Here is a 21,690-nt window from a genome sequence, read left to right as displayed (position 1 = left end):
CAAAACCTCTACTTACAAAACTAAATGTGCAGGGAAGTTTCACAAAGTTATTAAAATTCCAAAACCGAAATATTTAATCCAAACATTTTCTTGTCCACATGTTTCATTTTCGTGGGACTTTCTTCTTAGCACGTCTTTGACAATCTGACTAAATCTTGCCAGCTGATGGACTAAAATCACTTCTGAAAACATTTTTAAGTAGACAGAGAAACTGAACTGTGGAGTTTCAAATGTGTTCCCAAGAGTGGAGTTAGTTGGTTGAACACCAACTCTTCAGGATAGTAAGTTAAACGACGAGGTATGGTGGTGGTAGGATCATAGTGGGTGGGGGATTCGTAGCAGTGAGATCAGATTTTTATTTTAAAGGCAAAACAACAGAAATCTCTGGAAAAGTTCTCAAGCAAGACTGCAGGAAAAAGTGATGATGGTGTGAAACCATGTTTAGATTTTTCTTCCCAGCATATTTACCTCACTCCAATGATCAAATACCCTTAATGAAAGTCTAAAAAGTAATTGTCTATAATGTCAAACTTCTCATGGAAGCATATTTATTTGATAAAAAAAGATGTGTTTGTTCTCATTTTTGTGTTTTTCTTTTAGAACTGAGAAAGCAAAGACCTGCAAACAGGCTGGGCTCTAACTTCATGTGCTCATGAAAACAGACAAATGTCCATGTTTTGTTTATGTGCTGATCATGAGATCCTCAGTCTGTTTTGTTCTTCCTGCTAACTTTAGCCTCAAGCATTACAGAGCAGTGGTGTAGTGGTTAGCACTCTCAATCTGGGCTCTGGTTCAAATCCCAGCTTGGACCTTTCTATGTTCTCCTCATGCATGTTCTCCGTTTCCATCCACAGACTTGGTTAACTGGCGGTTCTTAAATTGCCGCGGCGTGACTGCAGCCCTGCAACAACCTGTTCAAGGTCTTCTTCACCTTCACCCAACAGGTCGGCTCCAGCAGACCCCCAAAGGTATTCAGGTGGTTCCGAATGTGGGTGGATGAATGTTTTTTTGATGTAGCAACCGTTGTCATGGTCGTCATGGAAACGGTTTGGGGTTTTGTAGGAATCTGCACAGTCTGTGGACCGGTGCTGCAGGTGGACATCAGAACCAGTTTTAGTCAGCCTTCTGGACCAATAAGAAATGGGAAAGAATTGATGAAAAGCCAGAAGAGAGGAATAAGTCCACGACTATCCAGAAAGTCTGGGGTTGGATCTAAACAAACTAAAGACTTTGAGTGGCCTGATAAAGTCTGAAGATCTTCGGTTAGAACCTCAAATGGAGGAAAAACGGACTTTTGTTTGGGTTTTTTGCCGATAATGACAACGTTTTGTGGGGATCAGAGTCGTTTTTGTGAAACAACCTCTTCTCTCTTCAGGACCGCAGTGACCCGCAGCAGCCCCCAGACTAGAGCCGAGGGTTTGATTCCCGCTGAAGGACAAAAAGGAAAGCCAGGCGTGAAAGCTCCGAGTGCGCGTGTTTGAACTGTGCGTGACAGCTCGTGTGGAGCACAATAGCGGCTGCCTCTCTCCTCCTACCGCAGTCAAAGCCGCTGGAAAGTGCGCGACCTTTTCTTGCGCAAAGCCAGACCGAGTCCAGCTTCCATTGTTCGGGTCACATTCCCGCTTTGGAGACTTTATCACTTCATCGCCGCGCGGTCCTGTTTGAGCGGGCGCGCGGGGGGGCCTCACGGCCACGCCTCCCCCGCTCCCCTGGATTGGCCCCTCCGTCTTCTGTCACTGCCACGAGTTTCCGCGTTTCTGCGCATTTAAGTCCCGCAGCGCGTCCCGCAGCCTCCACTCCCAGACAGCAAGCATGTCCGACCGCGGGACGTTCGACACCAACGTGGTCACCGTGACCCGCTTCGTGATGGAGGAGGGACGGAGGGCCAAGGGCACCGGGGAGCTGACCACGCTGCTCAACGCGCTGTGCACGGCGGTGAAGGCCATCTCCAGCGCCGTGCGCAAAGCTGGGATCGCGCACCTGTGAGAGACACGCGCACACTCTCGAACATGCATACCTTTAAAAAACATCCGTGACATGGGTGGATGTCACCTGCGCGGCGTAAACTGGAGGTTCAGGTTGACTCAGAATACCTGACAGACCACGCCCACTGGCAGGTTTAACCTGGGAGCCGAGATCCCGTTTCCTTTCACCTGTGATGACGTAGGGCCTTCTTCAGGTTCGGCGACCAGGTTAGGTTTTGGAGGCGAGCCGTGTGTGACCACAAACGGTTCCGTTTGAGGGTCAAAGCCACGCGCTAGTTTCGTTTCTGGACAAAAATCTGCGTCCAGATTGAGACACGTGAACACAACTGGTTAGTGGCAGGAAAGGGAATCAAACCAACAACTAGCAGAAAAGTTTAGGTTAACTACAAGTAAACCTAAAAGTGAGGCAATACTCGAAGTTTACTTTTAATACACTATTGTAAACTTAAAATGTTCCAATTTAGTGTGAAGAAGTGTTCAGTTAGTATACTTCCTATGGTACAAGTACATGGCCTGTAGCATACTTGCTATACTTGTACTCAAATACAAAGTACACTTCAAGTGTAGTACTGTTTGCTGAGGGAAACTTTAATTTAGTCACTTTTTAGAAGTAAAACATTTCAGTTGATTTTTTTTGAGTTAAAGTAAAAATAAAGTAGCTGGGTGAGTCTGGCAGCGCCGTGACCCCGAAAGGCTTCAAGAGGTTTAAGAAGATGGATGGATGGAATAAATAAATACAAAGTGTTTGTATTGTAACTGTACTATGCTGTTATATTCGTGATGATGTCACTGAATGGCATTTTGATTCAGATCTCATTTTTGTGTAGAATATACTGAACAAAAGCACATTTATTAATAACATTGTAACTCTGAAGTTTAACCGTTTTTCTTTTTTTTTTTTTCAAATTAGCTCAGGTAAAGTAAAATGTCAAAGTAGTTTTCAAAAAGTTTTTGAGCTAATTGTAACCTAAATAACTCAACGTTCATCTCCAAACCAAGTTATTTATTTTGTGCATCTGTTTAAAAAATGACTGGTTTTGGTTAAACAAAGAAAAATAAAAACATGTTGCTGTTTGTTGGATGTTTGTTTTAAAGACATTTTCCATTTTCCTGTCAGTTACGGCATCGCCGGCAGCACCAACGTGACGGGCGACCAGGTGAAGAAGCTGGACATTCTGTCCAATGACATGGTCATCAACGTCATCAAGTCCTCCTTTACTTCCTGCGTTCTGGTGTCTGAGGAAAACGAGAAGGCCATCATCGTGGAGCCGGATAAACGGGTACGTGTCAGAGCGGCGGCGCAGACGGGGGTCAAACCGACGAGCCGCGACGCTCAGGTTTCACCAAGAAAAGACTTATTGCAAAAACTGTTTGGCAATTTGAAGCAGAAAGTTCCTGTTTTTCTGAAGGAACCCGTTTTATTTATTTTTTTGTCTGTGGCTCAATCTTGACACCCCCCCCCCCCCCACCCACCCACCCACACACACACACACAGCCTTTGATCAAAGTCAGTCTGAAAACTCCAGGCCTTCAGAGCCGCTGGCACCACTTTCAGACATTCCTGCCTCCGCTCCACCGTTCTGTCAGGCGTGTTCATCATCATAGTGGGACGCTATGAGGGCAGTTGGAGAAACCCATGCCGCCCTCCCCCACCCCTGACTTGACACCCAAAGTTAATTTCTACAACTTCCTGCTTGAAACTGCTTTTTATTGTGAAAGGAGCCAGATCAGTTCATCGGGTAACCACTAGAGGGGGCGTTTCCACAAGATGGAGCGTCCACGTTAATGTCAAAGTGGTGCAGATGCCTGTAACAAATGAGCATTTGATGCCCCTGGGACCTGGATGGATGGATGGATGATGGATGGATGGATGGATGGATGGATGAAAGCCTTGGCCTTTAGACGGACTGTAGAGACATTTAAACCACTTTTATCTGCTAGAAATGTGAAGAGCTCTGGCCAAATAGAAACTTTTTTACCAAGAAGAACAAAAGACTAAATAACTAAAATAAAAGTTAAAATACAAAGGAACAAGTTATTAATTATTGAACAAAGTTAGAATAAGGTTTATGCTGCTGTTTAAGGACTTGGAGTTATGAAGTAATGTTCCTACAGGTCCTATTTTCTGAAGTTCAAAGTTTACAGAAGGAAAAATATCCGAACTGGATGAATCAACATGTCATGATGTCACTCCGGTTTTTACTGGATGTACATTTCACTCATATTTTGATAGTTTTAATAGTCTTTCATTGTGACAGGAGTCTCCCCTTAAACATGAAGAACAATTATGTTCTTTATGAAGCAGCAGAACTGAGCTAAACCTGGACGTTGAAGTCAAATCCTCTGAATTTCAGCTGGAACTTTATTTTTCAGGGTAAATACATCGTCTGCTTCGATCCTCTGGATGGCTCCTCCAACATCGACTGTCTGGTGTCGATTGGAACGATCTTCAGCATTTACAGGAAGGTAGGACTCTGGATGGAAAGGTCTGGTCTCTGTGGAGGAAGCTTCACTTCAACCGTACCAGACGGCAGACTCATCATTTGGAGTTGACTGGGACACCAAACGTCCTTCCAGGAGGATCTTCGGTAATCAGACGTTTCCCGCTCTGTTCTGCAGACCACAGACGACGAGCCGTGTGAGAAAGACGCTCTGCAGCCGGGCAGGAACCTGGTGGCGGCGGGTTACGCCCTGTACGGCAGCGCCACCATGATCGTTCTCTCCACCGGCCAGGGAGTCAACTGCTTCATGCTGGACCCGGTCAGTGCGCTCCGTCCCGGTCTGCTGCAGGGTTTCCATCTTCTCATTTTGTTTGATCTCAACGTCAGGCGATCGGCGAGTTCATCCTGGTGGAGCGCGACGTGAGGATCAAAAAGCGGGGCAACATTTACAGCCTGAATGAAGGCTACGCCAGGGACTTTGAGCCGGCCGTCACCGAGTACCTACAGAGGAAGAAGTTCCCTGAGGTGACCGGCATTCACACCACCCAGCACCTCCAAAAACCTCCCTCACGTTGTCGTTCTTGAACCTCTGCAGGACGGCAGCGAGCCGTACGGATCGCGCTACATCGGCTCCATGGTGGCGGACGTCCACCGGACGCTCATGTACGGAGGAATCTTTCTGTACCCAGGAAATGCCAAGAACCCAAAGGGGAAGGTGAGCTCCCACTGCAAACCCCTCACCTCGCCTTCATCCCTCACAGATTTGAACCTGTGACACGGTGTCAAACCACATTCAGGAGGGCTTTATTTTGAACATGATAAGCCAGCTGTGCGGATGCCGCAGTCTGAGCTTTTATTGTGAAAGTTTATTCAGTGAAACCTTCAACAGCAGGTTTACCTCAAATGAGCTTTGAACTCTGTTTTCCTGTTTCCTAAAATGTTTGACCATGATCTATTATGTTTATTGGGCTGAATATATGAGGTGAAACTGGAGAATCCCGTATAATCATAGCCCCACCTCTTTGCTTAACAGTTTAGCTTCATCTGGTCTTCAGATGTTGAAGCAGCAGTCCCGTGGTTTGTTCACATGCCGTTTTGTGAGCCTCATTCATGCTTTTTTTTTTTTTTTTCTTTCGGTGCTCATCAAACAAACACTGTTTTTCATGAACTTCAACTTTAAAAGGCTCCGTTCAGCCTCGGGGTCCAACCATCGGAGTCCGACCATGGGGGTCCTTCGTGGTCTGACTTTGGAGTAAATGTGTTAGGATGTGAACCGAAGAAGATTCTGATCTGATCCAAACGTCTTTGAGTCGTGAAAATGGCTTCTTTGTGTGGTGTGGTGTTTTTATGGAGCTCCACATCACTTCACATTGGCTATTTTCCACAACAGTTCTGTTTTCCTTCTACAGTCGGAGTCTGATTTAGTTTTACTCCCATGGGTCACCAGCTTTTGTGGCACTTTATTCTCCGTGAAGGTTAATGTTTTTTTTCTTGATCAAATCAACTTACACCAAACTTTATTTGCCAGCTTTTTCATCCACAGGATTCAGTTATGGTTGAACTGGTATTTATAGATATGTAGTTATACATAAACAAATACAAAGTATAATATAACTAAAAAGTTAGACAGAAAAGAGAAAAAAGGTTCCCTCCGTCCCACCCGAGGCTCTTAAATGAGATGAAGGAACACTAAATAGAAAGAATGATTGATAACAGTCTCAATTTCTCACATCAAACTCCAAAGGTAAATACTTTCACATATGCAATAAGGGGTTCCATGTCACCGAACATTTTTGTTGGGTTGATCGGTGCCTGAGCTTTTTCCAAAGGCAGGAAGGAAAGTAACTCTTTGAACCATTGGGAGACGGAAGGAGATCAGATCAGATGGAATAAGATCCGTCTACGTGTGAGTAGCAGGCAAATGCGATGGCATTTTCTTGGGTTTTGTTTGCTTCATGTTGAGGTGTCATAATTCCAGAAATACCGAACTGGAAGTCAAATCTTTACCATAGATGCGGGATAGGACCTGAAAGAGATTCCCCCAGTAATTATGGGGGTTGGGGCAGGACCAAACCATGTGGCCCTCAGTCCAAACCTGATTTTTAAAGTAGTTTTTCTACAGACGTGACTCTGTGGTGAAGCTCAGAGTTTCCAAACGTTCTTTCCTCACATCCGTGAGTCTCAGCTGATGGAGACAAAACCTCCTGTTACCCAAACGACAGGATTGAATCACCGTGTTCTGTTTTGGCGGGGGGCGGGGGGTTAGGCAAGAGTCTTTTTTGATTGAAACATCTGTATATGTCAGTGCAGCAGAGGACGAGGAAGGAGAACCTCCACCCACTGTTTTAGTCTAAGTCTGATGACGCCGTTTTTAGCCAAACCCTAAAAATGTGTCGTTTTCTAGAACATAGTTTCTGCAGAGCGGCAGAAGTTCATTAGAAATTCCCCTCTGAGTTGGTGCAAAGGGTCTGTCTGTCTCACTGTTGCTGAGAGCTCTCTGTTTACACTCTCTCTAGCTAGCTTACGGCCCCTCACCCCCTCCCACCAACCAAACGTTAGCGGTTCAACAGAAACAGCAGCAACATCAGATCCATCCATCCGTCCAGTTCTGATCCAGATTCCAGCTCAGACCAGGAAAACAAAGACGTTCATGGATCTGTTGGTCTACAGGTGGAGGATCAGAAAGGGGCGGAGCTTGGAGACTGTGGCCCCGCCCAGAGTATTTTCTATGTCATTCTCAACTCCAATTCATCTGCTACTGATTCACAATTTCAATAAAAATACTTAGAAATACAGTTTTATTTTAAGCCTAATTTTCTTTATAAATGACTTCCATCAGAAAAATGCTACAAATACCCCCCCCCCCCCTCACTGGAGTGAGGCTTCAATTTAGGTATTTTTTGATGAGGTGCAATGTGGAGGAATTGACCTCTGACCTTCTTCTTCTTTGAAGCTGCGACTCCTGTACGAGGGCAAGCCTATGGCGTTCATCATGGAGCAGGCGGGGGGCATGGCCTCCACCGGCTTCGAGAACATCCTGGACATCCAGCCGGAGAGCATCCACCAGCGCGCCCCGGTGGCGATGGGCTCCCCCGAGGACGTCCTGGAGTACATCGCCATCTGCCAGAAGCACGCCAAGAAGTGAAGCCAGACGGTTTCCTCCACGTTGTTTTATTCTGAAAAAGATTTTTGTTATGAATGAAAGAAAGCTCAAATGTGTGAAAAGCTCCAAAGGTTAAAGGACGAGCTGCAGCCGTGTCTTCAGGAAACGACCAGATAAAGTGTCTGAATGAACCTCCATGGTTCCTGAACCTGCTGTTTCAGAGGAAAAGTCACAATAAACTGCAGGACAACCTTTCTGCACCCATGACCCTCTTTTAACATGAAGACATTTGGATTAAACACCTATTTTATTTGTTTCAAACATCCTAAAAGCAGGTTTCATTTGACAGAAAAACAATGGGTTTAAAAAGAAAGTCAAATATATTTTAAAAGAAGCAGGATATTTTCATCAGTCCGGTCCCCATTTCTCATTGTTTTATCCATTTGAACACTTTGTTTACCGTAATCAGTGGAAAAACAGAAACTTTCACTACAATTTAAGGAACGAATAAACGATTTTCCACCATAAATCTGCTGAATGCTGCTTTTTTTGTTTTATGACAATATTTCCGAACTTGACTTTTCGTTGTGTTTTTGTCTTCATTCCTGCCTGTTTGTCACAAACACGTCATTTAAATGAAATCTAATAAGATTTTGCTTCTATTCCCCTTTTGACACCCAAACTAAATAAAGACTCCGCTTCTTTCCCACAATCCTCCTGTTTTTGTTTGAGATGGAAGTGACAGAGGGGGGGGGGGGTTGACCCTCAGAGTGAAGGTCAGGTGACATTTAAAGCTCCGGCTCGTGTCGATCTGCTTCCACTCAAGATTTTACTCATCTTGATTTTAATGTGGCTCAAATCTGCAGTAATCAGATTACTTTGGTTCAGTGAGTATTCAATCGTTTTCGCGTCGCCTTTGTTGTGAACCCCTCTTTCTTGTGCAGCCGACCGGGTAGACACCCGACACCCCCGTCTCTAAATACCCCCTCACTCTCACAAATAGCCCCCCAGCTCTGAGGAGGAAACCCGCGTGCTTCACTTGAAGACTCCACACGCAACAGGAAGCCCAGGGGAGTCGAACCGCAGCATGTCGGACCAGTCCCAGTTTGACCCAGACGTGTGGACCCTGACCCGGTTCATCATCGAGACGGGCCGGCAGGCCAAGGGGGCCACGGGGGAGCTGACCCAGCTGATCAACGCCATGCTGACGGCCATCAAAGCCATCTCCTCTGCCGTACGCAAAGCCGGCCTGGCCCACCTGTGAGTGGAAATGACGGTTCAGCGTCCGTGAAGAGTGAAGGTCAAGACATTTACTGCTGCAAGGCGATCTGTCTGTGACCCCCCACGCATGCACACGGGGAGAGGTCAGCCTGCAGGACGGCCTGAGTTCGGACTCCTGCAGGACGGCCTGAGTTCAGACTCCTGCAGGACGGCCTGAGTTTAGACTCCTGCAGGACGGCCTGAGTTCAGACTCCTGCAGGACGGCCTGAGTTCAGACTCCTGCAGGACGGCCTGAGTTTAGACTCCTGCAGGACGGCCTGAGTTTAGACTCCTGCAGGACCGCCTGAGTTCAGACTCCTGCAGGACGGCCTGAGTTCAGACTCCTGCAGGACGGCCTGAGTTTAGACTCCTGCAGGACGGCCTGAGTTTAGACTCCTGCAGGACGGCCTGAGTTCAGACTCCAGCAGGACGGCCTGAGTTCAAACTCCTGCAGGACGGCCTGAGTTTAGACTCCTGCAGGACCGCCTGAGTTCAGACTCCAGCAGGACGGCCTGAGTTCAAACTCCTGCAGGACGGCCTGAGTTCAGACTCCTGCAGGACGGCCTGAGTTCAGACTCCTGCAGGACGGCCTGAGTTCAGACTCCTGCAGGACGGCTTGAGTTCAGACTCCTGCAGGACGGCCTGAGTTTAGACTCCTGCAGGACGGCCTGAGTTTAGACTCCTGCAGGACGGCCTGAGTTCAGACTCCTGCAGGACGGCCTGAGTTCAGACTCCTGCAGGACCGCCTGAGTTCAGACTCCTGCAGGACGGCCTGAGTTCAGACTCCTGCAGGACGGCCTGAGTTTAGACTCCTGCAGGACGGCCTGAGTTTAGACTCCTGCAGGACCGCCTGAGTTCAGACTCCAGCAGGACGGCCTGAGTTCAAACTCCTGCAGGACGGCCTGAGTTCAGACTCCTGCAGGACGGCCTGAGTTCAGACTCCTGCAGGACGGCCTGAGTTCAGACTCCTGCAGGACGGCTTGAGTTCAGACTCCTGCAGGACGGCCTGAGTTCAGACTCCTGCAGGACGGCCTGAGTTTAGACTCCTGCTGGTTACTGCTGGATTCTCTGAACACAGAATCAGCATCACAGTCTTTCTTTCACTGAACATGTTCCAGATCTTCTTTTCCAGAATTTTTGAGCTACTTTTGTCACAAATGAAACTGAGTTTGAGCAACTTGTTGACACGCAGCTTTATGTTTGCGGAGCAGAACCTGCAGAAAAGAGGATTTTTTAAAACAAACTCCATTAGCGGAGGTCAGCTGAGCTTTCTGCACTCAGCTCACCAAACAGAACGAAGATAAAGCTTTTCTGCTGCTGTTGCTTGCAGGCAGGGCTTGGCGGGGGCAGTGAACGTGACGGGGGACGACGTGAAGAAGCTGGACGTGCTGTCCAACGACCTGGTCATCAACATGCTGCGGGCGTCCTACAGCACCTGCTGCTTGGTGTCCGAGGAGAACAAGGAGATCATCATCACTCCTAAAGACAAGCGGGTGAAAATCTGTTCCCCCTCTATGACTTCAAGCTTCTCTGTCCTGGGGAGATGGTGGGGGTCAGTTACCAGCAAACTGGAGTCTGACAAAATATTTGTGAGATGGAGAAGGAAGACCAAACCAATGTTTCCCCCTTTGTTCTTTTCAAAATAAGACTTTAAATTTTCTCATGTAAATGTGAGGACTTTATGACTTCCGTTGTAAAAACCTCTTCAGGGCAGTTTATCTCCTCAGATACAGGTGAGTGCAGGTGAGCAGGGGGGTTATCAAACCTTTCCTTCAGGCGTCACTAATAAACAAATTAAAAAACATGCAAAACTGTAAAACTACTGCGAAGCACGGGGGTGGCAGCAGCATGGTGTGGGACTTTTCTGTAACTGCAATTGTGTAGCAGTTTTGACAAAAAAAAAAATTGACACAAAAGTGGTGCAGAAATATTAAATCGGTTCAGTCTGAAAGTGGAACCGGAGGCTGTGTTTGTGTAAATAAAGAAGCGTCATGTTTGTTGCCATGACGCTCATGATGTGTCGTCACTCCACGTGGTTTGGTGTTGTTTTCAGGGGAAGTACGTGGTCTGCTTCGACCCTCTGGACGGCTCAAGTAACATCGACTGTTTGGCCTCAATCGGCACCATATTTGCCATCTACAAGCGGGTGAGTCTGAAGGCTGCAAACCAGCAGCAAAAGCCACCGAAAGTTAGATTTGTCATTCACTGAATCATTTCTAACACCAATATTCATTTTGCTCTAAACATGTGGGAAAATCAGCAAAAATGTTGGTTTCTTTTCTTTCAAATGCATCTCATGACAAACTAGCAGAGGGGACAGGATTTCTAATCCACTTCCAGCCATGAACCACTGCAGCCACTAGAGGGCGCTGCTGTCCGGTTATTTATCTTCAGTTTGTTTCCAGCTGACAGACTCGAAGCTGCTTCACTTCAGGGTTCACTCCGTTTCTGATTGACATGTAATAAAGTAAATGGTTGTGTCGTTCATGCTGAGAACACAGATGAGTTGGGGGGGGGGGGGGGGGGGGGGGACTTTGTTGCCACAACGTCCAGCTCATGGCCTCTGAGATGAGGGAGTTGGTGATTGGTTTTTTAAACTTGTCCTGTCCAACAGCTGAGAGCTGAAAGCCTCTTGTGTTGGACAGATTTTAATGTTACAACATGGGCTATGAATCTTCGGACACACCAGAGGTATATTTGAATAAACCCCTTTTATAATTTAGGCTAAACGTTATTCATCTTAATTATATTTGTAACAGTTTTTTGTTACAGAGGAACAGGCTCCTCTGTGCGTCCAGGACCAACAGACTCCTCCCTGAGAGGAATGCGGTCTCAGGAGCTGCTGGATCCTGAAGGATTTCCGCATTTAGCCTAAATTTCTGATCTTCCTGACCTCAGGTTTCCGACGGGGAGCCAACGGAGCAGGACGCTCTGCAGCCGGGACGCAGCATGGTGTGTGCGGGTTACGCCCTGTATGGCAGCGCCACGCTGGTGGCCCTCAGCACCGGAGCCGGCCTCAACTTCTTCATGCTGGACCCTGTGAGTCCCTAGACCCCCCCATGTGGTTCCAGGTCGTGGGTTTTGTCTCTTCTTTCCCCCACAGCTGTCCTGGACTGAAGGTCCAGGTTGTTGGCACAATTCTTCTTTCTGCACCTTTGAGCAAAAACCTGACTCACAAATGAAAACATTTGCACACGCCTGGTTCCTGGTGAAAACGAATTTTAGTCATAACAACCCCCCCCCCCCCCACACCCATTTTATACATGTGCCACCAGGTTAAGTCTACAGTCAAGTTTCTTTGACCTTTGACCCTGGAAAGAGCCCGCCATCTTGAATTGTACCTAAAAAAATCCTCTTTAGCAGCAGATTCAAATTTAAACTCTTTCCAGGGACTTTAATTGATCGCGTTCTAAACTCTGCGAGCATCGCTGGGAAGCTTCTTGGGTAAAAACTTGAAGTAGGAATTCTAGATTATAAACGGCGTTTTAACGGCGTTAAAAGCTGAGAGTTTGATCCAAACGTGACGTTTCCCGGTTGTTTGCACATTTTTCACCAGAATGTTTTGAAAATTTAACACAGGAATCGTTGGCTTAAGCTGAACGAAACAACATGGAAAAACTACACGACCATGTTAGGAATGTGGGCGTGGTCAACAAAAAACCTCCACTGCCAAGGAAATCCAAAAGTTCCCTTTTTCCGATTCTTCTAAAAATTGCGTAGATCTGTTCGTCATCCCCAGGAGATAGAAAAATAAAATGGTTGCTATGGAGATAAAACCAACAGAAATGAATTTGTCACATGCAGCTGAAACTTCCTGTTGTTTTCTGTCAGGCGATCGGCGAGTTCATCCTCATCGAGAGGAACGTGAGGATCAAGCAGAAGGGAAAGATCTACAGCCTGAACGAGGGCTACGCCAAGTTCTTCCATCCTTCCGTCAACGAGTATCTCAGACACAAGAAGGACCCAGAGGTTAGCGCCCCCCCACCACCTTCCTGTCTGTCCCGGCAGAACCGGCCCCCGGACCGGGACGGGCACTGATGTTCTGCTGGAAGCGTTTGGGTCAAACCAACGTTGATCCTCCAGAGAGGAGCTTAGTTTCCACAGACGGACGTCAGGAAACGTTGTCCTTTGTCGTCGCTGTGAGGTTAAAGTTGAAAGAGAACCTCCTTCTTCATCTGAAAATGAGAGTGAAGCTGGGGGGCGTCACGGGACCGCTGGTTCCTGGAGACGACAGGAAGCTGCTGAGCTGCAGAAAATGCTGCAGGACGCTCAGCGGCTTTTCAGCCTGGTCACACGCCGGACGCCGCTCATCGTAGCCACGCCTCCCCTCCTTCAGCACTGAGTCACCTGATCCTGAGTCTCAGACACAGAGGTCAAATGGCTTGACGGCCCCCCCAACATGCATTTCATCACCAACAAAGGGTTAAAAGTCACTGGTTACCTGTTCAGTTCGGCAGTCCTGCAGACGGACTCGGGCAGCAAAATGGAACCAGGGAGGTTAGAAAAAAACGCCAAAAAGGCCAGGGCACGTGGGGGGGGGGGGGGGGGGGCGCTGTTTGTTTTACTTAGAGTCTGAATATTTAAGGTAAAAATGTCCACAAATTCTGTCTGTGGACAAAAACAATCTGAACTAGTTTTGCTTCAGTGGGTCAGGCTCAGGAAATCCTTCTATTTGCCCCCCCAGCGAGCGCATGGCCCCCGTCACACTGAACCTGTAGCCTCACAGCGCATGACTCCTGTTCTTAACCACCGCTGCAGGTTTGAATCCGGAGCTCAAAGGTTGAGTTCAGGTTCAGCTTGTGAGCTCCGTCACTGTTTGTTTGTTCCAGCTGCTGCGGTGGACTCTGCCCCCCCCGACACACATGTGCTGGGTCAGCAAAACCAGGTCACGTCTCGGATCCTTTAGGACAGGGGTGTCAGACTTCAGCCTTGGAGGGCCGACCTCCTGCTGGTTTTCCAGAAAAGCTGCCTCACCTGCTGCAGATTACCTGGATCAGGTGTGTTCAGCCAATGAGGAGCTTCAACGGCTTCAATGGTTGGAAACCATGTTGGGTCCCTCGAGGCCTGGACCCCCTACCTTTAGGACCAGCAGGTCTTTACATCAGATCCTTGCCAGGCTCTCCCAGGAAAACTGAAATGATCAAAAAAACAGATTTAACGTCCTATTCAGCGACTGAAGGTCAAAACTTTCAGTCAAGCTGGAAACCGAAGGACGTTCTGTCCCGATTCACTAATTTCCTGTCGTGAACCAGGAAATCCCTTTGGCCTTTCAGGATGTGAACCTAAACACGTCAGTCTGGACTTCTGCAAAAACAGAAACTCTGCTTTTACTGCTGACTGAAAAAGTACTGGGCTTTCATCCATCCTAATCCAGGGGTTCGAGTCCCAGGGCAGCAGCCTTGACTGGAGGCATGACGCTCTTCCTGTTAAAGTTGTGAACAGAATCATGAAGAAATTCCAACCTGGAGGTGTCCCCACTTCTCCCTGGAGTCGTTTCTCCTTCGTTCGGTTGTTACCTTCAGCTGCGCCTCCTGCTGAGGGTTCTGGAAGTGTCCCTCCTGCTGAGGGTTCTGGAAGTGTCCCTCCTGCTGACGGTTCTGGAAGTGTTCGTCCTGCTGACGGTTCTGGAAGTGTCCCTCCTGCTGACGGTTCTGGAAGTGTCCCTCCTGCTGAGGGTTCTGCAGAACTGCAGCTCAGACTAAACCTAACAAACTGAAAAAGAGACCCTGGAACCTCAGCCCCGCCCCCTTTTTCACAGCCAGGAGCCGCCAGGTCCTGGTGAAACCAGGGTGGACCTGCTCCATCCAGAACGTCTAGTCAGAACCGCACTGTCTGATGAGGTCTTTGTGTTCAGAGAAACTGGGTTTGGATCAGAACCTTGACTTAGTTCTGGTGTGGGTCACATCAGTCACGTGGACTGAAGGTTTACCTCCAGTTTTCTGAAGAACAACCAGAACCACAGAAGTTCTGAGTCTGAATGTTCTGCAGATTCTGACCCAGGTCAACTCTGTAAAACGTTTCATCTTCAGTCTGTGTTTTTTTTTAACCTTTCTTCAGCTTCAGAAATGATGAAGCAAACTGGCGTCCGTTCACTTTGAACCCCCCTCCCTCCCCTACAGGATGGCAGCGCCCCCTACGGCGCTCGGTATGTGGGCTCCATGGTGTCCGACGTGCACCGCACCATCGCCTACGGGGGCATCTTCATGTATCCAGCCAACGAGAAGAGTCCCAAAGGAAAGGTGAGCGGAACAACCAGAACCAACATGGAGGAGCTTCTCCTCGGAACCAGAACCCACCTGCAGAAACATTTCGTGTCCATGAGTGAGGGGGCTGCTGGGAAAGGCCTTTTTGTTTAAAAATACTCCATAACAGCCGAGAGTTTGATCCAAACCTCAACAGTGTCTGGACAGAAGAGTTTGTCCCTGCAGAAGTCCTTCATTGGGTTTGTGATGTTCTTCTGCAGCTGCGACTCCTGTACGAGTGCAACCCCATCGCCTTCCTGGTCGAGCAGGCGGGGGGCCTCGCCACCACCGGGACCCAGAGGGTCCTGGACGTCCAGCCGGAGACCATCCACCAGCGTGTGCCCTTCGTGGTCGGCTCACCTGACGACGTAAACGAGTACCTGTCCTTCGTCCAGAGGTTCTCCTAAAACGCCTCCAGTCCAGGAAACGTCGATGTTTCCTCTAAAAACACTTCAGATTCTGTAGTTTTGGTTCTGAAAATGCTGGATGGTTTCAGCTTGAATCCCAAACGTTTTAGAGATTTGTAAAGTTTTTGTTTTGTTAGTTTGTTCACAATAGGATGTGTCGACAATAAAAAACACAAAAAACTAGAAGGAGCTGCTTGTCCAGAAGAAAATAGAGGGTTGATGCTTTACTGCTGAATGAAACTTCAAGGGGAATATTTGGCAAAAAGAAAAGAAAGAAATGATCAAAGTTGACCATTAATAAAGTGAAAACAGCACAATAACAAAAAAGTAAGAGACTTTTTTGTAGAACAAAAAAGGAGTATCGAACCAGCGAGCTTCTGCACCAAGGATTCCCCGTTTATTTCAATGGAGGCAGAAATCCTGGAAAATCTGGAAAAGTTCAAGATTTGAAGGACCAAAAGATGAAAGAGATGAACATTTGAATAGTTGAATGGTTGAAATAGATGAAAAATTGCAGGAGGAGTTTAAGCAGCAAAAAATGGAGGAAGATACTAGAATAAAGAAACAGAAGCAGGAAAACGATGGGATGAATGATTTATAGTATTTAACCAAATATAAGATCAGTATTTCCTTACATACAAGGCAAGCAGACCCTTCAACTATCTAACATAACATCTGAAAGTCTCACCCCTTTTCTCCCAAACTCACTTCTCCAGCAACACAAGATGCTAACCATCCATCCATCCTCTGCCCCTCCATGACCGGGTCCCGGGGGCAGCAGTCTAAGCAAAGATGCCCAGACTTCCCTCTCCCCAGCCACTTCCTCCTGCTCCTGTGGGGGGACCCCAGGCCAGCAGAGAGACAGTCTCTCCAGCGTGTCCTGGCTCATTACCAGGGCCTCCACCCAGTGGCACATGCCCGGAACACCTCCCCAGGGAGGCATCAGGAGTAGATGCCCGGGTCACCTGAACTGGATGGGGAGGAGAAGCGGTTCTACTCAGAGCTCCTCACTCTCTCCAGCCACTTCAGGCTGATCGGCTCCATCTGGAGAGACGGCAGGAAGGACTCTGCTCAGAAAACAAATCAGCCAGGATTTCAGAGTTTATGGTTTCCCTAAAGGTCAGATAACCCCCAGAATCCTGTGAGGATCTGGACTTTTATGTTCAAACAGATGATGAATCACTGGTGAACATTTTTCCTGCTCCAGTCCGATTCCTCCACATCGTCTCATGAAGCTCAAACCAAACCAAACCTCCAGAGCTGAGCTCTGACCGACTCATCTAGCATCTTTCAGACGGTCCGTCGTTCCAACGGGAGGCTTTGGCCGCGGCCCGCTGAGCTTCCCGCCTCACCATCTTCAGGTTCCTTTGGACCGTCTGACCAGGACGGCTTCTGTCTCCTGCTTCCATTCAGGACCGTCTCCCTCAGTAAACTCTCCGTTTCTGCCTCCATCTCTCAGTTTCCGTCACAGAAACATTTGGATGTGAATGTTTGTAAAAAAAGCCACATTTCTTTGTTAAAGTGATTTTATTTGCTGGGTCCACATTGTAAACTTTGTCCAGTCTTTGTGCGACTCTGAACGCCCAACTAGTGTTTTCACAACTTTAATTGATCACAGTAAAAGTAGAAAAAAAAGAAAAAAAGTCATTTACAATGACCAGAGCGAGTGTGACGGACACACTCACCGAGCAGCACACACACATATTTACAGAGAATAAAACGCACAACTAAAATCTGAAACTTTAGGTTTGTCAAACCGGCCAGAACAACGTGGCGTCATTTCCCTAAAAATCGAGCGTTTCTCTGCGTGAAGAAACTCTTCCCGCGGTCCTCCTGAGCTTCAGACCAGAGGGTAGCTGGCCGCCGTGGCGATCCCGCAGTGGTTGTGTCGGTCTTTGGCCATGTAGATGAAACCTTTGTCGCCCCACTTCTCACTCCAGCTGCACAGAAACAAGCAGCCGTTTAGGGAGGATTTGACATTTTCAGCCGCTGACGTCGTTCGACACCCGACCGACCTGTTCTTGACGATCCAGTATTTCTTCCCGTCGACGTCTTCGCCCTCAAAGCCGTAACCCACCACCAGCACGCCGTGGTCCAGCTCGTCGCTGCTGCACTCCTTCTCAAAGTAGATTCCTGGAAAAAAAGCAGGACATTTCACATGACGTCCAGAGGAGGCGCCGCTGGGACGAGGCGATCTCCTGACCTGACTGGTAGAACTGGAAGGACTCGTGGCCGGCGTCGATGGCCACGGAGACCGGCCCCACAGAGGCCACCGCCTTCATCAGAGCCCGCTCTTTGCCGCTGGGGATGTCCACAAAGCCGGTGTCGTTGACGGCGCTGTACTGGGCGTTGTACTGACACGGCTGGTCGTCCTGGAAACCATTGACAGATGAGAACCCCCCCGACCTTAAGGATGTCTGAAGGTTGAGCCCCCAGCAATGCGTACCGTCCCCTTGTAGGGGTAGAAGTCCTCAGAGTCCAGACCCTGGTTGTCCTTGACGTACTGGAAGGCCTGGTCCATCAGGCCGCCGTTGCAGCCCTCGTTGCCCTCGGGACGGGAACAGTCCACCAGGTTCTGCTCGCTGAGCGACACCAGTTTACCCGTCTTCCTGAACTGTTGACCCTCCAGAGCGCCGGTGGTGCTGAAGGCCCAGCAGGAGCCGCACTGACCCTGAGGAGGAGGAGGAGGTCAAACCAGGAAGTTCTAAAAACTCTACTCATCTATCGTCACAGCGTTCCCAGTGATCTCATCATTATGATTATGTTGGTTTTAACCAAAATCTGAAACCCGTGTCGTTTTTTTAGAACAGCTTCTGCCGTGGAGCTGGTGGCCCCGCCCATTGTGTTTTCTATGAAAACTTATACGACCTTCTTCCAAAGCATTTAGTCTTCTGCTCCTGAAATACTCAGAAACGTGCAGAGAGAAACACCAACAACACCGTTTATCAGATTTGGTCTTTAAAGTTTTCCTCGTCTCCACGGAAACGTGGAGTTCGGCTCCAGGAGATTCCTGCTCCGTTTCCCTTCATATCTAAATGTCCTCATTCTGTAGCACCTTGCCTGCGAGGGGGGGGTGGCAGTGTTAATGTATGTGCGTGGGAGGGGGTGGGGGTGTGCAGCACAGAGATAAAGGCCTTCAGTGCGGCGGCGGCCTTATCGGTGTTTGGGAAGAACGCGTGCTGGAGTTCATGTTCAGAGATGAGGATTACAACAGCTGACTCCACGTCAGTCCTGCTGGGGGTTCTGAGGTTCTGGAAGGCCCGGACTCACCTGGTCCTTGACGGGGGTGACGTAGCCCTTGTCCCTCCAGTCCACGGCGCGAGGGGCCTCCAGGAAGTTGGGCTCCATGAACAGGGAGCCGCTGTACTTCCTCTGCTCTCTGCGCTTGTAGCCGTTCATGATCTGCCTGAACTCCTCGTGGGTCTGTGGAGACAATCGGTTCTTCTGTCCGTTCTCGCCAGAAACAAAACGGCTGCGGGCGGCGCCGGCGTCCTTACCATGTCCCCGAAGTGGTTCATGCCCAGGCGGTACGAGTGTTTGCCCATGGAGTGCTCCAGGTTGTGCAGCTCGATCTTCCGCAGGTTCTTCTCCCACACCAGCCGCCTCCAGCCCTCCTCCTTCTGTGAACGACAGGCGGTCAGGTCTCTGCAGGAGGCGCCGCTCCGGCAGGAGGCGGCGGGACGGCGCTCACCTCGTGGTAGTTCTTGCTGTGCCAGCCTTTCCACAGCTGCCAGTGCTGGTCCAGCTGCGGGTCCAGGGTGGGGGCGGAGAGGGCCGCGCACGCGCACACAGCCAGCAGAGCTAAAGGCAGCATGGTGGCTCCTGGAGAGGATCATCATCATCATCATCATCATCATCATCATCATCATCATCAGTTCAGCTCCCAAACAACAAACATGCCCCCCCCCCCCCTTTTCTGCAGTTCTTTACTGACAGCACTGAGTGAGTCTCGGGCCGCAGGACTCGTTCCTCACACGCAGATTCCTCCGCCCGGAACACCGTCGTTGGTTAGGCCCAACCAGCAACGCGAACCGGGAGGATTTCCGCTGCGGTTCGGCGGTCAGTGGCCGTTAAGGAAAGCCCTGACGGGCGGCTTATTTTTAAATTTCTTCCAGGAAGTTAACCGTATTTGCTGAGAGTTGGGAACCGGAAACCTGGCGCCGTTCCAACCGTCCCTGTTTTTCTGCTCGGTCACGGGACTCGCTGCTTGGCTCGGAGCCAAAGAACACCGAAACTAAAACGGGAAAAACCAAAAGAAAACCAAAACTTTTCCCGGTAAAACGCCAAACGGGGCGGACGCTACCACTGGGCCCGCCGCCGGGGACGTCACCGGCTTTTTGCACCGAATGGTTTCAAACCGGAGCAGATTGAACAACAATGGATCATTGGCTGCTGCCGGAGCAAAAACGGTGGAAAATAGAATCTACGGAATCTTTGAAGATCTTTGGGGATAAAAGAGTAAAGAGGAATGAAATAATATATTTAAACCAACACATCTAAAAAATAATGGTAAACAATAAAACGAAGCTCCACGTCTATTTAGTAACTGCTATAATCTCCTGAAGGAATAATTTGTGTTTAACATAAAATTTACCTCAATTTAAAAACAAACAAAAAATATAATAGTTGAAAACTCACCGAACAATCCTGTCTGAGGGTGAAAATATAAACCTTCAGCGGAGAAACACAAAGTTTATAAAGGCCGAAAGGATCCCTGGGTTACGTCCCACCGCGCTCTCTGATTGGCTCCCATCTTGTTTGTTACAGCAAAGTCCCGCCCCGTACATGACGTCATTGAGAAGCACGTGATGTTCCCTTATGGAATGATCAAAACAAGTTAGAATTGTTTTTTTTTACCTAACTTTAAAAACAGAAATAATTAATGAAATAAATAATTCCAATCTCTGGAAAAAAACAGTTTAATTCACACATTTATTTGTCCAAAAAATATTTAAAAATCTGTCTACATTCCTACATTGTCTGACATAAAGCCCCTTTGCAACATCAGTAAAGATAAAAACTTTAACTTTTACGTTTGGAGTTTTTTTTAAATTGCTATTTCATTTGAATAACAGAAAGAAAAACGTGCTAAACATTGTCCCCAAATTGAAATGTGTTTCAGTTTAAACATGCAAACAACACAAACGGTGCAGTCAGCAATAATCTATGTTGATCAGCCCTGAAGACGCATCAGAGCAAAACTTCCCAGAACTGCTGGTAAATCAGAGCCAGAGTTAATCAATGCTGACGCTCATGTGACCGATTGAGAAACAGCCGAGGCCGTTTCAGTCCAGATTAGGCGTCATGTTTTATGATAATCTGTGCTGCTGACTCTGTGTGAGTTTTGTCTTTTGGAGAAATCCAGGTTCTGCCTCACAAATACAGAAAACACTGTAAGTAATAAAATGAAACAAACATGTTACACATCAGAAAGCATTTATATGACAATTAAGAAGATTTATTTCTGCACTTAAAAATAATTTGGAATTATTTCAGGATCATTTACAGGAAAAATTGCTTTTCATGTCATAACGGTCATCAGAGCAATATATGGCTCTTCAGTTAAAAAAATAACCTAAAAAAATTATATGAATATATAATTACTTTTAACAAAAAACAAGTGAATCTAATTAGGAAGTTTTCCTTGAGTCTGTAATTTGATTGTAATTGTGTTTGCTGCTAAATACTTGTGCCTTACTATTATCTTTATAGTGGTTTTCTTACTGCTTACTTATAATGAAATAGTTGGAAATAAAAAGGAAAATATTTAGAAATGTTGCTTTGGATTTGTTCAGCGTTTGTTCGGGGTCAGAAACCCTCCAAACACCCCTGGATATGCGGCACAAAGGTGGACGGGACCTTTTTCTTTGGGTGGCTTTTTTAATTTCAAGCAAAGCTGAAAACATTTTCCTTTTTTAGTGAAACACGAGTTCCCTGCCGGCTCGTCTTACCTACACAGCCGTTTTTGTCACTTAAGTGCATTTTGCAGCGCTCAGATGTTCAGCCGGATGATGGGACATGACTCAGCACCCCGGTCATCCACAAAGTCACGCACAAAACACAACGTTTCCAGAATCACGCCAGCGTGCTGAAGTTGGCATGATTTCTTACTTTCCAGCCGACTTAAAAATACTGCAGGAAGAGCTGATGTGCAACATGACAGAGTTGCTCAAGCAGTGTGACTGCATTGATTCAGGAGTATTTTCTGACCAGCTGGTCACCGAATCGTCCTTTGGAAGAGTCTGAAAACAA

General features: G+C 47.8%; 3 protein-coding genes across 5 annotated transcripts; 2 read left to right on the top strand and 1 right to left on the bottom strand.

The window, feature by feature from the left end:
- The first annotated feature begins 1,028 nt into the window (after positions 1 to 1,028).
- fbp1a (fructose-1,6-bisphosphatase 1a) lies at positions 1,029 to 8,058 on the top strand. Of its 2 annotated transcripts, XM_078953384.1 has the most exons (8): positions 1,029 to 1,262; positions 1,376 to 1,982; positions 3,103 to 3,265; positions 4,359 to 4,451; positions 4,605 to 4,745; positions 4,814 to 4,951; positions 5,022 to 5,141; positions 7,380 to 8,058. In XM_078953384.1, exons 2-8 carry the CDS (start codon positions 1,813 to 1,815, stop codon positions 7,569 to 7,571), a joined length of 1,017 nt encoding a protein of 338 aa, XP_078809510.1. In that variant the 5' UTR covers positions 1,029 to 1,262; positions 1,376 to 1,812; the 3' UTR covers positions 7,572 to 8,058. The 2 variants fall into 2 exon arrangements, with proteins under 2 accessions (XP_078809510.1, XP_004086497.1); XM_004086449.5 differs by having other exon boundaries at positions 1,040 to 1,982.
- A 202-nt stretch (positions 8,059 to 8,260) lies between these two features.
- fbp2 (fructose-1,6-bisphosphatase 2) lies at positions 8,261 to 17,081 on the top strand. The gene is made up of 8 exons (XM_004086448.4): positions 8,261 to 8,416; positions 8,533 to 8,789; positions 10,120 to 10,282; positions 10,843 to 10,935; positions 11,688 to 11,828; positions 12,621 to 12,758; positions 14,909 to 15,028; positions 15,253 to 17,081. The coding sequence occupies exons 2-8, from the start codon at positions 8,617 to 8,619 to the stop codon at positions 15,436 to 15,438; spliced, it is 1,014 nt and encodes a 337-aa protein (XP_004086496.1). The 5' UTR covers positions 8,261 to 8,416; positions 8,533 to 8,616; the 3' UTR covers positions 15,439 to 17,081.
- On the bottom strand, positions 16,947 to 20,100 carry ctsla (cathepsin La). 2 transcript variants are annotated; one of them, XM_078952069.1, is made up of 8 exons: positions 19,373 to 20,100; positions 19,130 to 19,260; positions 18,936 to 19,058; positions 18,709 to 18,861; positions 17,885 to 18,109; positions 17,642 to 17,810; positions 17,454 to 17,571; positions 16,947 to 17,378 (listed from the first exon to the last, which is right to left on the bottom strand). In XM_078952069.1, exons 2-8 carry the CDS (start codon positions 19,250 to 19,252, stop codon positions 17,279 to 17,281), a joined length of 1,011 nt encoding a protein of 336 aa, XP_078808195.1. In that variant the 5' UTR covers positions 19,253 to 19,260; positions 19,373 to 20,100; the 3' UTR covers positions 16,947 to 17,278. The 2 variants fall into 2 exon arrangements, with proteins under 2 accessions (XP_078808195.1, NP_001098156.1); NM_001104686.1 differs by having other exon boundaries at positions 16,951 to 17,378; positions 20,077 to 20,087.
- Between the last annotated feature and the right edge of the window lie 1,590 nt (positions 20,101 to 21,690).

The sequence above is a fragment of the Oryzias latipes genome, chromosome 9 (genome assembly GCF_053564925.1).
Source record: "Oryzias latipes strain Hd-rR chromosome 9, Olatipes_Hd-rR_3.1".
Lineage (NCBI taxonomy): Eukaryota > Metazoa > Chordata > Actinopteri > Beloniformes > Adrianichthyidae > Oryzias > Oryzias latipes.
The sequence above is the reverse complement of the archived record's forward strand: the minus strand, read 5'-3'. Positions and strand labels throughout refer to the sequence as shown.

Excerpts from the sequence above, each read along its gene's own strand:
- fbp1a (XM_078953384.1), top strand. The coding sequence starts at position 1,813 with ATGTCCGACCGCGGGACGTTCGACACCAACGTGGTCACCGTGACCCGC. Across the intron at positions 3,266-4,358 it reads TCGTGGAGCCGGATAAACGG|GGTAAATACATCGTCTGCTT; the intron begins GTACGTGTCAGA and ends TTTATTTTTCAG. Across the intron at positions 4,452-4,604 it reads TCTTCAGCATTTACAGGAAG|ACCACAGACGACGAGCCGTG; the intron begins GTAGGACTCTGG and ends TCTGTTCTGCAG.
- fbp2 (XM_004086448.4), top strand. The coding sequence starts at position 8,617 with ATGTCGGACCAGTCCCAGTTTGACCCAGACGTGTGGACCCTGACCCGG. Across the intron at positions 11,829-12,620 it reads ACTTCTTCATGCTGGACCCT|GCGATCGGCGAGTTCATCCT; the intron begins GTGAGTCCCTAG and ends GTTTTCTGTCAG. Across the intron at positions 15,029-15,252 it reads AGAAGAGTCCCAAAGGAAAG|CTGCGACTCCTGTACGAGTG; the intron begins GTGAGCGGAACA and ends GTTCTTCTGCAG.
- ctsla (XM_078952069.1), bottom strand. The coding sequence starts at position 19,252 with ATGCTGCCTTTAGCTCTGCTGGCTGTGTGCGCGTGCGCGGCCCTCTCC. Across the intron at positions 19,059-19,129 it reads ACAGCAAGAACTACCACGAG|AAGGAGGAGGGCTGGAGGCG; the intron begins GTGAGCGCCGTC and ends TGTCGTTCACAG. Across the intron at positions 17,572-17,641 it reads CTTCCAGTTCTACCAGTCAG|GAATCTACTTTGAGAAGGAG; the intron begins GTCAGGAGATCG and ends CTTTTTTTCCAG.